This window comes from Equus przewalskii, chromosome 7 (assembly GCF_037783145.1).
Source record: "Equus przewalskii isolate Varuska chromosome 7, EquPr2, whole genome shotgun sequence".
NCBI lineage: Eukaryota > Metazoa > Chordata > Mammalia > Perissodactyla > Equidae > Equus > Equus przewalskii.
The window spans coordinates 15,990,466-16,007,663 of NC_091837.1; the positions used below are offsets into that span (position 1 = coordinate 15,990,466).

Consider the following 17,198-nt stretch of genomic DNA (forward strand, 5'->3'; position numbering starts at 1 on the left):
AAAACCTGCCGTGAGTCACCTGGCCACGGGTTGGCCACAGCCCTAGGATGGCTTGGAGCCAGGATTCAGAGGGAGTGGACACGGCTGTTGCTCTGGGTGGAAACGCCTGCACGGCATCCCCTCTTTCCACTAGTGGATTGATGTTAGAACTACTTGGCAGAAAGTGTCGATGAAATGTCGGGGTGGGGACGTACGTGGGCAGAAGGCCCAGTTCTTCAGAGACTCTAGATTCTTCTGTGTGGAGGAGATACTCACGGAGGGTGGCCATGGGGAGTGCCTCTCTTGAGAATCTGGTGTTAGAGGTGATGAGAGGCCAGCAGAGAGGCTGCTTGACCTTCTGCCAAGGTGACCTGGAACCCTCCCAGAAACTTGTCATGAGCTTACCTAGACAACTGAGCCCACCCCCCAAGTTTTCAGTATCAGTAACGGTGATCCTAACTCAATCAGGCACTAGGCTAAGAGCTTTACACACATCCCCTCTACTGACCTTCATGGCACCCTTATAGATTGACACTTTTATTATCGCCATTGGAAAGACGAGGAACCTGAGGCTCAGAGAGGTTGACCCCTTACACATAGACACACAGCTAGAGAGTAGTAGAGTCAAGCTTAAACTCAGGTCTTTCTGACTCCCAAGTCCCCACTGCCCTTAAAAGATCCTGCCATTGTCTAATCCCAGGGAATACGCCCCCAGAGCCTCGCATGGCGCTGGTGAAATGGTAGGTGCTCACGTCCACCTGCGTCACGCCCCGTGCTGTGTCTCTCACTCCCAGGGAGGGACACGGCCCCTAGTAGGCAGAGTGTGTGTGCATGAGAGATCCATAGAGTCCCTGTGCGGGACACGTCACTGCTTTGCCACCGTTCTCCTAGCCACACTCCCCACCCCACCACATAAAGTAAAACTTAACCAGCTCGAAAATGCATGGGAACTGGAAGGGAGCAGAGCTGGCAACTCCGGGCAGATTCAATCACTTGACAGCCGGCCAGGGCCAGGCGTGGCAGTCCCTGCTGGGCGTTTGGGGATGGGGGATGAATGAGGCAGACGAGTCTGTCCTCTTGGAGATGGGCGATAAACAAGTCAACAGACTAATTACGGACAGTAATAAGCACCGTGGAAGGAACGCGCTGGCAGGCGGGACGGAGAGCCTCCTGCAGGCGGTGGAAGCCACTCCTCTGGTCCTGTACCCACACTGTCGCTCCTGCCGGGGATGCCCTCCCCTCCCTCCTCCTTCCTGAGCCCCCTTTCCCGCCCTCCCAACTCTACTCATTTCCCAGGCACCGGCCTAGACACCAGTTCTTCTGTGACGCCCTCCTTGAACCTCCAAGGCTGTTTTTTTAGGTGACCCCTTGGACTCGTCCCCATCTAAGCATCCAGCTGTGCCACTAATGACCTGAGGCCACCTGTTTGCGCCTCCGTTTCTGCATCTGTAAAACAAGCATAAAAATAGTACCCACTCGGACTGGCCCCATGGCCGAGTGGTTAAGTTCGCGCGCTCCGCTTTGGCGGCCCAGGGTTTCGCTGGTTCGGATCCTGGGCGCAGACATGGCACTGCTCATCGGGCTACATTGAGGCGGCGTCCCACGTGCCACAACTAGAGGGACCCACAACTAAAATATACAACTATGAACTGGGGGGCTTTGGGGAGAAAAAGGAAACATAAAATCTTTAAAAAACAAAAAAAGTTAAAAAAAAATAGTACCCACCTCATGATGTTGTGAGGCTGAAATAATGTATGTGATTTCTATTAATATACGTGAGGCTCTTGGAACCACACCCAGCACACAGTAGGCCCTATACAAGTGCTGGTGTTGTTGCTGGTGTTACTACTACCATGGTGGCAGCTTGTGGCACACCATAGGATATCGGGCCTGGACAGCAGACGGTGTTTTAGGTGCCATCTAATTCAGTGGTTCTCAGTCCTGTTTTCATGTTGGTATGACCTAGGAAGTCTTTAAAAACACTGCTATCTGGCATCCACTCGTGGCAATTTTTGTATTTGGGGTGGGATGGGACTCGGGCTTGGTGGGTATGTAAAGTTCACAGGTGACTCTAATGTGTAGCCAGGATCGAGAACCACTGGGCTGAGCCAGCCTCTTTTACCAGGTGGAGGAACTGGAGTTCAGGGAGAGCTTGATTTGCTTAGGCCAGGGAGCAAGCTCAGGGCTGGGGTCTGGGCCGCACGCCTCTGGGGAAGTTTTATTTTCCAATGTTCCCCCACTGCCTGCTTGGCTGATTCCCTTCACCCAGTGCAAGGGCTGTGTGTGTCCCTGAGGCTGCACGCTGCCTCCGCTCCATCCCTGGGCAGCTGCCAATCTGGCCTGAAAGAGAGACATCTCCGGAAGCAGGTCTCTTTCCAGAAGCCAGGACAGCAGAGGCTGGGAGCGGTGGGGCCCCTGTTCAGACCAATGGCCGGAAGAACAAACGATTCCTGTGACCGGGAGCCAGAGCAGGAGATAGAAGGGCGAAGCCCTCCTCTGTGAGTCACTGAGGGGTGGCTGGCGTCACAGGGACAACCTCCTGGCAGCCACGTTTTCCAGAAAAGGTCATCAGGGGCCCTTATGGAGGGCTAGCTCTGAGTTGATGGGGCTCACACCTTCAGAGGTAGAGAGGAGCAACAGAAACAGCCCCAGAGCCCACAGACCGAGGTTCAAATACCCACTAGCCATGTGGTCTTCTCTCTAGGAGCCTCAGTTTTCTCCTCTGTCTAATGGGGCTAAATGAGGTTGTTAACGACCATGGAATAAGTTAATGCATGCAAAGGGCTTGGCACGTGATAATTGATCCATAAAAGGCAATTATTATTACTATTATTTATTGATGAAGCCTCAGAAGAGGACACTGGTTGTTGCCTTACCCAAGGCTATTTGGGAAGAAAGAAATTGGGGTGTGTGTGTGTGGGTGGTGATGACCGAGAGCACTGGAGTCACCCCAGGGAGGGGAGCCCATCCAAATGATTCCCAAGGGAGATTCCAGGGGAGGTGTCCATGGTAACCTGTTTTGTGTTTGATCTTTCTCCCCTTGCTGATAGCAATCATGCTCACTAATGTTCATTGAGTGCTTTCCATGCATCAATTTTTTTTTTCTGTGAGGAGGATTGGCCTTGAGCAAACATCTGTTGCCAACTTTCCTCTTTTTGCTGAAGAGGATGAGCCCTGAGCTAACATCAGTGACCATCTTCCTCTATTTTGTATATGGGATGCCGCCACAAGCATGGCTTGATTAGCAGTGGCTAGGTCCATGCCTGGGATCAGAACCTCGAACCCCGGGCCGCCAAAGCAGAGCACACGAACTTAACCATCATGCCACCAGGCTGGCCCCACCAATTTTTTTTTAAAGCCACCATTCCATTTAGTTCCCGCAGCAGCCCAGGGAGGTAGCTGTTGCTGTCCCCATTTTACAGGTGAGCAAACCAAGCCCCAACAGGGTGCCATCCTCGCTCCATGCCACACGGCTAACAATGACAGGGTCTAGATTTGAATTCACGTCTCTGAGCTCCCAAATCTCTGCTCTACAGTGAACTTCCTCCTGGCTATCAAGGCCTCAGAGGAAAACAATGCCACCAAAAAAACTGGTTACTCATTGCATAAGCTGAAGTGCTGTGGAGCAGAGCAGTGAGCGGCCTGGGGTCTGGGGTCAGCCTGCCTGGCTCCTGTCATCCACTCCACGGCCTTGGGCAAGTGACTCTGTGTTTCTGGGCCTCAGCTGCCATCCTCAGAGGAAGGAGATCCTAAAACCTACCTCACAGGGTTTGCAGTGAAGACAGAGTAAGAGAGCGCATGTAAAATGCTTAGGAAAGGGTTTCCTAAGGCACTCCATGGATGCTATTAATGTATATATGAAACCCATATACATACAGGTCTGTTCTGCAGATTAAAGAAATGAGATGAGCACTGTGAAGATGTGTGGCATACACCAGGTGCTCCTTAGCCACTCTGTCTCCCTCCCACCCAACATAGACAGAGGACGCTGGGCCACATACGAGAACACCATACCATGGGACCTTTTATTAGAACAGAGACATGTTTCGTACAGGCTGAAAAATTGGAAACCCCGGGAAGGTTATGCTTAGCTGTGGACACCAGATATCAAACAAGCCATGGCCACTGTGTCACTGGGCAGAGGACAGGGTCCTAGGACGCTGGAGGACACAGGCGCTCCTCCTCTCTGATGTGGGCGTTCCCAGCAGAGGCTGCCTACTCAGGCTGAGCTGGGCTGGTGGTGGGTCCCCTGGTTTGGGGCTTTCCAGATGGGAGTTGCAGCCCCCGACATGGAGAAATGACCTGGAGGTGCACCAAGACCCCTGGGCTGATGTGGTGGATTCTCCTAGGTCCTTGGCCAATGACCGCTTGAGGCAACAGCCGAGAATCGGGAGAGAAAAGATACAGCACAAAGAGAAGTCCTCACAGCATAGGCCCAGCAAGAAAGAGCTACCGAGAGAGCGTGGGGCCTGGAGTCGGGCAGATCTGAGCTCAAGGGAGCTTGGGCACATCAGTTCCCCCTTCCTGGGGCCTCAGTATTCTCATCTGAAAAATGGCAATATGACTATGTCACTGGCTTGTTTGGACAATTGCACAAAATAATGGCCTGACACAACAAACAGTGGTCAAATGCAGAGCATGACAAAGCCCTCCTGGGCTCTCCTTTGATGACCCTGGACGGCTGGGCTTAGTGAGAAGTTCAAGGTAAATATGGAGGGCTCTACCCAGGCCACGAGAATTAACTGGCGGCAGCACCTAGAGGTCTCCCATATCTGACTGCAGGACTCAGCTACTGCGACCTCACCCTGCAAATGAAACCCATGCCTTGTTCTCTATTTCCTTCCTTAGGAGATACCCTTCAACGTACAGGCAGCAGAAGACACACGGGGACCATACAGCTGACAGTGTGGAGCTCACAGCATCCGAGTCAGAACTCCCTCCCTCCCTCCTGCCAAGAACAATTAGGCCAAATCCCATTTTACAGATGATAAAACTGAGACCCACTCCATTTCTTCCAGACACACACACACATACACACACACACAGAGGCAAGAGAACCATAAATGCATGCTGTTCCAGTCTCTTTGGCTCAGCTCATTAGAAGATGAGGCCCAGCTCTTCTTGGCCGGAGAAAAGGAATGACAATTTTCTTTCCTTCTCTCTCTCTCTTTTTTTTTTTCCCAAGGAGTTGTGACTTTTTAATAGAAGTTGGTTCGTGCACAGGCATTTTATTCCTCAATTAATTTCCATCTAAATGAGCTTTTCCCGGAGATAACCAGTGTTTTAGTTCCATATGAGCTTAATTTGTATGACTGAAGCCTCCGTTTCTGCCAATTCCAATTTGCTCGGTGATTCCAGCGCTCATTACCTGGGCGATAATGCCCCCACTGCAGACAGCTGCACTCGAGCTGGGAGATGGAGCGATTTCCAACAGCAGTTCAGGGGAAGAGATGGTCCCTCTCGTCTCCCAATACCACTTAATAAATAGGAAATAAATTATTAAATAAGTCATGTTCTGATGAGGGGACCTCATCACAGTATTTACAATGCAAATCAACAACCACCAAAGAAACAAAAAACAAAAAATCCTCTGAAAACAAAAAAAAAAACCCCAAACAACAGCCACAGACAGAGGGGGGACAACTCTATCAGTGTCATTGGCTCATGGGTGCAAAAGTGAGAGGAAGAGGGTGCAAGGGAGCATTGCTCGATGACACCGTCTGTGGCATGAGTTCCGCAGCTGGACTTCACGGCCAGCGGAGGAGGGGACGTGTTTGGAGGAATCCTGGTTTTTGGTTTTTTTAAGTCAGACAAAATGTTCTATTCAGCTGGAGAGGAAAGGAAAGCAAGACACATGCACGTGAGACTACTTTGGATATTCGTGGAGAAGAATACAGTGCAAGGCGGAAGCGGGACTTGAGAACCAAAATGTACTTTCAAACCTTTGGGAGCACCCCGGATTTTGGCCTCTTTAAGCAAAGCCTTTTGGGAAAGAGGATGGGTCTGAGTAAATGAAGTGATGGCAGCTCTCTGAGACTGAGACCCTTGCGTCTTTCAAACATCTTCATTTTGTTTTGCTTCTGAAAGACTGCGTTTCCTTCAAAGAAGGGAAGAAATAGATATAGGGATGCAGTTACACCTGGATGACCTAGAATGTTCCTGGGTGAGGGCTTTGAATGAGCTTTGCTTAATTAACTGGAGGGAGTTCACATATTGCTCCTAAAAACCTTCGAGGATGTTTTCCTTTTTTCTCTACGTCTCGGTGAATTCAGTGTTTGAAGAATTGCCCAGGTCTCAAGTCAACATTTTGGATTGTGTCTCAAAAACGCCTCCACTTCTCAAAGGTGCAAACTTTGGCCCAGAGAAAGGGGGCAATTTGCGCAGGTTCACTCATCTGGTGAATATCCACAGCAGGAAAGTGGAAGGGCTTGTGCTGCTTATTGCTTGACGTCAAGCCACATCCTCCTCCCATTTTGGATGCTTGTTTTTAAGGTAAGTCCTCACCACGAGCAGGGTTCGGGTGATCTGCCTCTTTCCCTGGAAGCAGAAGGTCATGAGGGCGAAGGAGGCAGAAAAACAGCCATGCCAGAGACTGCGAGGTTCTGGTTCGCAAGGTTACCAGTGCCCCAACGAGAGTTTTATTTTTGGATGGGGAAAAAAAAGGAAATTAAAGAAACACACCAAGTGAGAGGGGGAGACAGAGATTTCCCCCAAGGAAGCAATTTAAGCAGCCTTCTTGCAAACTTTCCCCAGGCTAGGGGTACTCCCTTGCTTGGGTTGGGGCAAAGTCATATTGCCAGGGAAACAACCAGAAATGTTGCAAAAGTCGCACCAAACTCAAAGCTGGACCAGGCGAGCTGGCCATTTCAATAGCAACTTTAGAAAGGGTGGGAGGGCTCTCTGGCCAGCAGCCAGAAGACACTGCTCATTGGTCAGAGAGCCAGATCCTGGTTCCCAAGATGGGCTCAGAAACGACCTTCCTGAGGGGACCTCTGGCTGCTCCTTTCATCTTGTTTCTTTTTTCCAATTTTAGAAATAGCTTTGTGCTCTCTCCTGATAGAACAGCAAGAGATCACAGAAAAAGGCTTTGCTTTGGGTTTGTGTGTTTCTCCCAGCATAGCTGATACTTCCTCACAAGGCAGTGTGTGCCCACTGCAGAAGGAAGAGAGCAGCCTGGAAACCTCAGGGGATGGGGAGAAATTAGCTACAGTGGAGTCAGAAGCATAGTAACTTACATGAAACCAACTCAGTATGCTCCATTAGCCCGTGAGTGACCCCAGATGCTAATCCACGCCCTGGAGCAAGGGTGAGATCAAGAGCTGCCTATTCTTGTCCCTCTGTCAGCTCCTCTCCTGCCTGACTCTCATGGTGTGAGCACCTCATCAGCTCCAAGTGCCATCCCAGTGTTAAGCCAGATGTTACTGTCAACCACCATGGCCTCCCAAACACAAGGCAGCTACTTCGATAAGTACTAACAGAAGCCCCACGTCAGTTGGCCATGAGACAGCACATCCGTCTCCCATCAGGTGTCTCCCTAACGCCTTTTCATGGGCAATTTCAGCTTGTACAGGTTTTGTCTAACATGCCAACTTTAGGCTGCAACCCTACACAACCTGTGACTCTGAGAGTCAATTCAGCGCCTCAGCTCACAAGCTTCTTGGCTGTTTTCATCTTTCCGATACCTCAGTGAGGCAGCTGGTGGGCAGGGGGCTGGGGTGCAGGCCTGAACCTCACTGACGTCGGGGTGAACGTGCTCCCAGGCCAACTCCAGAATGTTCCAGACTTAGAGCTCTGTGAGTCTGACCTTCAGGGAAAGGCCAACATCCCTACCCACATCCGGGCCTCTCAAATCCCATCCACAGAGACATAACGACAAAAAAGAGACGCGCAGAAATAATTTAGAAGTCCCCCCATTTCCCATACGCACACACAAACACACATACAACCTCTCCATACAAATAAATAAATAGTTGAATACTGCTAATGGCAACCGCATGCGGTTGAGAGAGGTCACATAAATAAATAAATAAACGTAAATAAATAAAATAAATAAAAGGTTTGCTAGGAGCCCCAGGCAAAATGGTCCCCTAGCGTTGCTTGAAGGAAGGCAGTCCAAACGGAAGGCTCTTCGGCCTCCCGCTGCTGTTCTGCTAAGGAGGTCCTGTGGCTCCGGGAGGCCTTGTCTCCACGAACGGAGACTGGAGTCCAGTCTGGGTTCCTGGGTGGGGAAGAGGGTTATTTACAGTTGCTGTACATGCCCCCCCAGGGCACCTGCCCCTGCCCCGGGCACCTGCCATCAGGCCTTCTGGGGTGACAGCGTTGGCATCCATCAGTCTTGGTGGGCGGGGCCTAGGCCTGAGCCAGAGGGCATCATGGGAAGGCCAGCTGCTCGACTGCTGCCTGGGGCCACCTCGCTCTGCTCTTCTGGTGGAAGAAGGACTTTCTGGGTGGGTGCAGGGCAGTTTCTGGCCCCAGGGGCGATGTGATGGGAAAGATTGCCGGGGGGGGGGGGGGGGGGGTCACTAATTCCAAGAAAAAGGATGTTTTCCGTGGGGTGTGAGGGATAAAGAATGTTTGGTCCCTGCTTCCCCACAGCCCCAGTATCCAGAGCTGACAACTGCCCCCTCCGGCTTTCTCCTTCCATGCCCTGTCGTGCTGCTGTTGCCACCACAAACTTGAAACTCACCCACAAGGCTCCGGAAGGCCAGTCAGCTGGTGAGGGGGATGCCCAGGAGTTTATTTTAAGGATCTTCTCCCTAATGCCCCCTGTTCGCAGTGCCTTCTGTGGGTGAAGCAGCTGGTGGTATTTGTGTTGGAGATCAACTTACCCCGGTTGCCCAGCCCCGGGAAGGGGGAAGGTGGGGTGAGGGCAGAGATGAAGGCGGGGCTTTCCCAAGCTGACAAGAAACCACAGAAGCCAGTGGGAGCCCAAGCCATGGAGCATCCAAGTGCCTCTCCCCCGAGACTCTCTGGATTTGGGTCTTGCCCCCAAAACCTGAGCTGCTGTGCCCCATCCTGGCAAAATTCCTGAGAGGCAAAGGGGGTGGCTTAGGCTGAGGGTGGGTGGGTGGGGGCTCGGCTGCATTGAGTAGGATCCAGGGTGTGGCAGTCTGGGCAGTGGGGAGGGGGCAGGCAGGCGCCAACCGGAGGGGAAGGCCAGACTGGCTGGCGCTGGGGACTGGCAGCTGGCCATGGCACTGGGGAATGTTCAGCAGATGGTCCCGTGGAATTAAGTTGGTGCCAGCTAGTGGGGCTGAGGCAAATTTGGGAAGTGGGACTCTAGACCAAACTGTCCTAAGTGTCCACTGCGTCCTTTCTCAGTGAGGTTGCAGGGTCCCCGTGAACAGCTAAGGGGCATTTTGTGTAAAGCATGTAGTGGCCCCTCCATGGCTAGGACCTACTGGCTCCTTTTCCTGACCACGCTGAGATACTGGGAGCAGCGGACCGACCCCGTCCTTTTTGCTTCTATCTCATGACCAGAAAGTCTATCTCCTACCTCCCGACACCTACTACCGACTGAAATGTCCCCATCCCCTGCTCATGTATGTCCCTTTTCTAGGACCCAATAGCCTTCGAGCCTTTGCTTTGGCCTGTCAGGGGAGGGGAGAGGCTGACCCCTCTCCTGGGCCTGAACCGCCCGGTCTCCTCTCATCTCCCCCGACCCCTGTGGGACTCCACACACGTGCAGCCATGAGACTGAATGAGGGGAGAAGGCGGGCAGGAGGGCAGGTGGGATGAATTACCACTGGCCTTCCGTATGCATCCTTTAGGGAGCAGGGTGTTACCAGAACTCTCTCCACGTTTTCCTGGCCAGGCCCAAACTTTTGAGTCATGAACCCATTGCTTCTTACAAAACCTTGAGGCTTCTTGTGCCAACAGAGGGTGCTTCTCTCCATATGCCCAGGCCTGAATTGAGCCCCAGGGTGATGCTGGTGGAGGCTCCTGGCAGCTTGACCTAGAGGCTAAAGCCCCCGTACCCCCTTTTCCTCCTCCCCAGGAGAGCAGGAAGGACAGGTCCAGGAGCCCTCAATGTCTGTCACCAAGGAGAAGGCAGGGTGGGCATGGAGTGGGGGCGGCTGGCAGAGCGAAAGGGGCCCCCGCGGACAGCTGGCTCAGGGGAGGGCCCGTGCTCAGCGCCTCATGCTGGAATAGCTGTCTGCGGAGCTGTAACTCCGGCTGCGGCTGCGGCTCCTGCTCCGGGAGCCCGGGCTGGGACTGCGGGAGCTGGAGCTGCTGCTCAGGCGGGTCCTGCTCCGGCTGCGGCTGCGGCCGTGGCTCCGGCTCCGGGAGTAGCTGTGGCTGCCCGAGCGGCTGCTGCTGCTGCTGTACCAGGAGGACGTGCTGCTGAGGCTGCTGGACGAGGAGGGGCTGGGCCGGTAGTAGGGGATGGGGCGTTTCCGGGCACTGCAGGGACCAGAGGGAGCTTGCGTGAGGGTCAGACTCCTCCCAGCCTCAACCCAGGGAGCACCGGGCCTGGTCCCAAGGGAAAGCCGTATCCTTCCATTCCCCAGCCCCTTAGGAAAAAACCCTCCCTTTACACTTCTCTTGCAGCTCTGAGAACATCAGGGAGGTCGAGGCCTCGTGCTGATACGTCTTGAAAGTGATAATCTCACTTTTTAGCACAGCAAGCCCGGGGCTCAGAGCCTCCAGCTGACAACAGAATCTACATCTAAACTTTAATCGTAGATTGCTATTTTTACTTTTACTAGAACCTTCTATTTGTGGCGAGAGGCTGATTTTCCATTTACTGTAGTGTGTCAAGTTTCCTTTTGAAATAAATGTATGGTCCTCTAAAAAAGGGCATATCTATTTAAAGAAAATTAAATAAATAATAGTACACTTAATAAGGAGACAAGGCAAAAGCGTGGGTGACTGAAGTCTGGGAAACACTGAATGGGTTCATCATGATGGACTGTTTGGGATTGACTAAGGAAGCCAGAGAGTCTTCTGAAAATGCCACTCTACCTCAGCCTTCCTCCAAGTCCACCCCAAGGACACCTTTGGTCCAGGCAGTGGGTGTAGGACTCCCTTCCTCTGTGCCAGCCTGGGGCAGGGTGTTCTGTGGCACATTTGAGAAGATGCCATCACTCTGTCTTACTGTCTGGGGCACAAGTTCTTTTTCCTCCTCCAGGTCATCTCCAGGGAGGAGGTACTGGGCAGCCAGGATTCTCCCTCCCCTGTGGGTCTCTGGACTGAGTGGCTGGCCCTCAAAGGGACAGGAGGAAGAGCCCAACCTATTGTCAAGAGCCAATTTTAGGCCAGCACTCAACCATTCTCGCAGCTTTCAAGGCCTGAGAAATCTGTGTCCACTCGGACCTCAGGCTTCTCTTCTAAGACCTTACCAGTTACAGGAAACCTTATCCACCTAGTCTGACCATTCAATCCATAACAATGATACACAGCGGGTTCTAGTGTTGTGCATTTGAGTTTACAAAGTGCGCTCACATCTCGTTGCCCCGTTTCATTTCATCCTCATGATGCTCCTAGGAGTTATTTCCTCCAATATTTCATGGGTGAGAACTGAGCTCGTGGAGATGAAGAAACTTTCCCAGGTAACCTGGAAAGTGGTTCAGCCAGGATTCCACTGAAATCCAGTGCTCTCCCCTCACTCACCAGGGCTCCCTCTAAGGCCCTTCGGCACCTGAACAATCCTGTCTGCCCTCTCCACACTTGGTTCAGGGTATGACTACATATGGATCTATCCACCTAGCTTCTGACCCTGCAGCTCTGAGAGTGGAGGTCTGTCACCACTGCCCGGCTCCACCCCTAGGCAAAGGCCTTGTCCCATGGCTTTGCCCCCATTCCCTGGCCCAACCTTACTCTTGCCTACGCGGTCCCAGACCTAACCTCAGACCCCGGCCACATCCCCTCGGCCACACCAGATTCCTCAAGGCTGGCCCCACCAGTCACCCCACTCTACCCCGCCCCACCCCGGCTTAGGCCCCGCCCCGGACCCGCCCCCTTCTTGCAGGCCCCGCGGGATCCGCGAGGAGGCTGTTTTGTCCCTGAGGTTTTGAGCAGAACGAAATATCAATGGTTGGGAGTAAAGGGGGTCCCTGCCTCCCATAATCCTGAAATCCAGCTCCCAGGAGGCACGGGGAGAGCCTGAGGCCCGAACAGGTGGGAAGCGGGGCGGAGTGAGGGTGAAAGTGGGTCCCCCGGGCCTCCTGGCCTGACCTGGTTATCCTCCGCGCCTCCAGGTGGCTCGGGGAGTCTCTCCGGCGCTTCCGCATGGGCGAGTAGGACCGACGTCTGCGCCGCGCCCGCTCGCGCTCCCGCTGCTGCGAGTCCTTCTCACTGTACTTGGGGTCCCGCTCCCTGAAGGGGTGCGGGGGGTTACTGGGGAGCTGGGGCCGACCTGGCCTTACTGTGCGAACGTGAGGGAGAGGAGCACTCACTTCCTCTCCTTACCTGTGCCCCTTTCCCTCTGGGGCAAGCGATGGGGTCTGCACGGGCCCCAGGGGAGGCGGGAGGGAGGAGGACAGGGCTGTGGGGAGAGTCTGCGGGGGTGAGTTCTGTGGGGCGGGGCCAGCGTGTGCAGGGGTGTCAGCCTTTGAGGGTGGGCATTATGGGGTGCGGTTGCTGCGGAGGTCATATGATTTAGGCGGGCCCTGGTGCAGGAGTAAGAACTGGGGGCTCTGAACATAAGGATGAGGGGTAGTATTAGGTGTCTGAAGAGGCTGAGGGCCGGGAATGTCAATTTTGGGGTGTGGCTGTAGGAATGTTTGGGGCGGTATCTGAGGACACCAAGATTTGGGGCCTCCTTGCAACTCCAGCTAAAACAAGGGAATTCCAAGAATGCTGAGTCTCCTCCCCATCCTTACCCCGGCAGGGCTTGCCCTAAGAGAATAGGGGCGGGGCTTGGGAGACGCTCGGCAGGGCCGAGGCGGAGAGGCGGGGCCAGAGAGGCAGAGCTCAGCGAGGGAGGGGGCCTGGGAGGCGGGGCCTGGTCTGAGGGGTGGGGCCAGAGAGTCCCCTCAGCGAAAGAGGGGCCTGGGAGGCGGGGCCTGGCCCGAGGGGGCGGGGCCAGAGAGGCAGATCTCAGCGAGGGAGGGTGCCTGGGAGGCGGGGCCTGGCCCGAGGGGGCGGGGCCAGAGAGGCAGATCTCAGCGAGGGAGGGTGCCTGGGAGGCGGGGCCTGGCCCGAGGGGCGGGGCCAGCGCCTGGGGGCGGGGCCGGTACCTGCTGGGGCTGTAGCGGGAGTAGCTGGGGCTGCGGCGGGATCGAGAGCTTCTGCTAGGCGGGCTCCTCTTGCCAGACTTGGAGGAATAGCTGGGAGAGCGCGAGTAGGACCTGGAGGAGAGGAAAGAAGACCGCCCCTAAGGAGCCTGCAGAGCTCGCCAGGGTTGTCCTGGATGACATCCCCTCCCTTTGAGGTGGTTCATAATGATGTCGACAACTTCCTCTTACTGAATTCTTATTCTCCTGGCCGCTTATTAGCTGTGTGACCTCGGGCAGGTGATTTCCCTTCTCTGGGCCTGTGTTTTCTCATCTGTAAAATGGGGGTAGTTATAGTACTTACCCTATGCAGTCGTAAATTACATGAGTAAATTAGGGTGAATCACCTAGCATATTGGCACATAGCCAGCACAGAGGAAACCTTTGCTGTGATTATCGTGTGTTTTACTATGTGCTAGATGTGGAACTAATGCTTTATGTGCATTCTCTCATTTAATGCTCCGCACATCACAGGGTTAGGTACCATTATCAGTCCCATTCGATAGATGGGGAAACAGAGGCACAGAGAGGTGCTGTAATTTGCTCAAGGTCACTCAGCTGGTGAGGGATTTGAACCCAGGTCTGTTTGGCTACAATGTGCCCTTGACTTCTAGACTACTTTGTTGTGCATCCAAATTACTCACCCTATGCTACTTCCAGGCTTCTTCTGTCTCTGCTAAGGCCTCCCACTTTTAGGGAACTATGGCCTTGGTTTTTCCAGTTTCCCAGGAACATCTGCCCTTCATTCTTATCTCCCTAAAGTCAGGCTTTCAAATAATTTTCATCTCTCATATGCTGACTATGATCTCCTCGTAGTGACTGCCAAGGTTGAGAGGCATTCTGCGGTCATGTTTGTGTACGGTGGGAAAGAGCACCGTGATGGATTAGCGATGTCTGCTATAGGCAGAATGGGAAAGAGCACTGTGATGGATTAGCAATGTCTGCCATGGGCCTAGTGGGAAAGAGCACTGTGATGGATTAGCAATGTCTGCTATCAGCACAAGAATGGGTAGTAGGGACACTCTCTCATGTTTTGCTTTTGCCAGCTTTCCCTCACAGAAACACTAAAGTTTTCCCATCTTTTCTTTTTAACTTAAAAAAACAGGCTTGCTATGACCTGCCCTCACCTAAATGTTCCTTAATCCCTTCCTGCTTTCTGGATGATCTAATAACCATGCCCCTTAAATGTTGCTGTGGGACTCTGTTCTTACATGCTGCCAAGGGTGAGGTAAGGAGTGTGGGTAAGGAATAGCTCCTTCACTCTCAGTGCCCTGGGAGTTATGGCCCCTGGAAAATGTGCTCTTGCCAACTTGCTTTTTGGCTATGCATTGAGAGCCAGTATAAGAAACAGTCAAGATAAAACATGTTTTTGGGCACCTTGAGAGGATGTCAGTCATTTCCATCTGCTACATCACATAGTGTCCTTTTTCTGTGGAGCCACATGAGTCATTTTTCATAGACTTAAAATTCAGAAATAACTGCTCTCTGAGCAAATCGTCCAATTCTTATCTTTTTTGTTAATAATGTATAAATTAATGGAACAATTTCCCTTTTTGCTTTTTCTGCCAGGGAGCTCAGAGTCACATTTGCAGCCCACCTCCATAGCAGCTATACAGAATGGTAGGACATGCCTTCAGGACTTAACACTTTCTCTTGACTTAATTTTATTTCTCCCCTTAATTTCCCTTTTAGCCTGATTTGCTCTTCTGTTTATGTCACTCTATCACATCAAATATTTCTGTCAGCTGCCTTGTCTCTTTCTTTTGAATGAACTGGTCTTGAAGTAACCAAGCAAGCAAGCAGCTGTTTTTTGATTATATGGTTGCAAAAGAGCAACAGTCAGAGTGCTGTTGGAAATTCCCGTTTGTAGAGGGAAGCTGGGCTCCAAGGAGCCATGGGTTGATTAGACTGGATGGTGTCTTCCAGTTCCTTGAGATCTCATGTCTGTACGTTCTGCTGCATCATTATTCCACATGAGAAAATCGAGCAATTGCCAGTGATTATTGGAATTGAGAGGTAGAATGCCAAAAGGGGCATGATTCTTTTTCCTGTATCCACGCCCCTTGCCATGTGACTTTGCAGCTCCCCCCACTAACAGGAGCACCCCTTGCACTGGATTGGTCTTGGAACTCGCTATGGCTAATAGAATGGCAGAAGGGATGTCATGCCCGTTCCAAGCCTAGGCTTCAAGAGGCCTTGCACACTACTGCTCTCTCTTGGAACCCTGCCATCACCACTTCAACAAGCCCAGATAAGCCTACTGCAAGACGAGAGACCACATGGAGCAGAGATGAGTCAGCTGGGGTCATCCAAACCAGCTAGCCCCCAGCCAACCCTCCAGCTGACAGAAGACACATGCATGCACCCAAGAGAGAACAGAAGAACCACCCAGCTGAGCCCAGCCCAAGCTGCTGATCCACAGAATCAGGAACTAAGTAAGTACTTGTTTAAGGATGCTAAATAAGTTTGCAGGTAATTTTTTATGCAGCAGAAGATAACTGAGCCACAGGAGCTCATCCTCACTCCAATAGCAACAATCCTAACTGATACTCACTTTGTTCCAAGTACTGGTCTAAGCACCACAGAGTCCTCTGTGCAATCCTTTAGGCTCAGTATTATTGTTTTCATTTTGCAGGTGAAGAAACTGAAGCTCAGAGAGGTTAACTGAGGCCCAAGGCCACCAGCTAGTAATGGATAGGACAGGCATTCGAACTCAAGTCTGTCTGACTCCTCTCCCGCATGGGTCAAAGGACATCTCCAGTTACCTTAACTAGCTGCCTACAGAGGAAAGTGGAGGAAAGCGCTACAGAGCAAAGGTCAAAACTGCACTCACCTTTTCCCAGAGGAGGCGGATCGGCTCCGGGTGTACCTGGGGGAGGCCCTGGGGTTTGGCGATCGGGAGGAGTGGCTGGAGGAGCGGGTGCTGGCATAGGAGGAGCTGCGGGAGCACCCTCTCATGGGGGAGCTCCGGACCGTGGCCGGGACCAGGCTGGACTTCTTCACCTCGGTGCACTCCAGGCATGGCGACTGAGATTCTCTGCAGAGGGGAGAATGCCTGTTAGTGGCCTGCTGGCTGGTCTGGGTGCATCACTGCCCTACCTTAGACCAGGCTGGGGTGCTCTTAGAACCCCCTTTCCTCCTTTGCCCATCGTACTACCTCCAGAAAGACTTCCCAGGCCACAAAGAGGAGCAGAGATAGAGTGGGATGCTTACCACATGGGGCCTGGAGAGTATTTTAGGTCGTTGGGCCTAGGCATGATGGTAAATACCATCAAATCACTTGGTGACAGATTTATTCCCTTTCGAGGCTTTTTCAGTCCTCTGATTATGTTAAGGAGAAAGCCCAGGGTGGGTGCTAGTGGGTTTATACTAGCTCTTTGACACTTGCAATCTCCCAAAGAGAGAGAGCAGGCCTGGGGCTGCGAGCCTTGGGCAGGCAACTGTAACTAGAATTAAATACACCGTGTTAATCTTGTATTTTTACAGGTGCCTTCTGTTTAGGGTAAGTGATACAAATGTTCTATTCAAGATAGTACTATAAGTTTCCTCATATAAAAAAATAAGTTTATTAAAGTAAATAGGAGTACCAGTTGTACATGGATATGGTAAAAATCAAGAAGGGGAAACGTGTAAATTTGGGAAACTTTGGTGAAGCCCATTTCGCAGATGGGGGAACTGAGACCCAAAGAAGGGCAGAGCCGTGTTCAAAATCACCCAAAGGACAGCATCCTGTCTTCTGCATTCCCACCCTGCCTGGAGCCACGCTGGGCTCCTGTTGGGTTCTCGGTCAGGACACGTTCCTTTGGATTGGGCCAAGGGTCAAGTTCAAATCTTGTTAACATGGATGTCAAGGCTCATCATGACCCAGCCTCTGCTCACCCCTCCAGCCTCAGCTCTTGGCACTGTCCTCTCTTGACTCCAGCCATCACAGACTACTTGTTCCTCCTGGACTAGCCCTGCTCCCTCCCTTGTCTCCAGGCCTTAGAACATTCTCACTGCTGG

At 52.5% G+C, this 17,198-nt stretch overlaps 1 protein-coding gene and 1 long non-coding RNA gene across 2 annotated transcripts in view; one reads left to right on the forward strand and one right to left on the reverse strand.

Moving 5' to 3' along the window:
• Nucleotides 1–3,977: 3,977 nt before the first annotated feature.
• SRRM4 (serine/arginine repetitive matrix 4) overlaps nucleotides 3,978–17,198 on the reverse strand; it is a 151,629-nt gene continuing 138,408 nt past the window's right edge. The window contains exons 10-13 of the mRNA XM_070627125.1: nucleotides 16,030–16,233; nucleotides 13,161–13,271; nucleotides 12,157–12,297; nucleotides 3,978–10,383 (exon numbers count right to left, since the gene is read on the reverse strand). Coding sequence (XP_070483226.1) covers nucleotides 10,110–10,383; nucleotides 12,157–12,297; nucleotides 13,161–13,271; nucleotides 16,030–16,233 — 730 coding nt within the window. The 3' untranslated portion in view covers nucleotides 3,978–10,109. The remainder of the gene's footprint in view (nucleotides 10,384–12,156; nucleotides 12,298–13,160; nucleotides 13,272–16,029; nucleotides 16,234–17,198) is intronic.
• On the forward strand, nucleotides 11,964–16,034 carry LOC139084452 (uncharacterized). The gene is made up of 3 exons (XR_011541828.1): nucleotides 11,964–12,099; nucleotides 15,279–15,631; nucleotides 15,832–16,034. It is a non-coding gene; the product is annotated as an uncharacterized lncRNA (long non-coding RNA).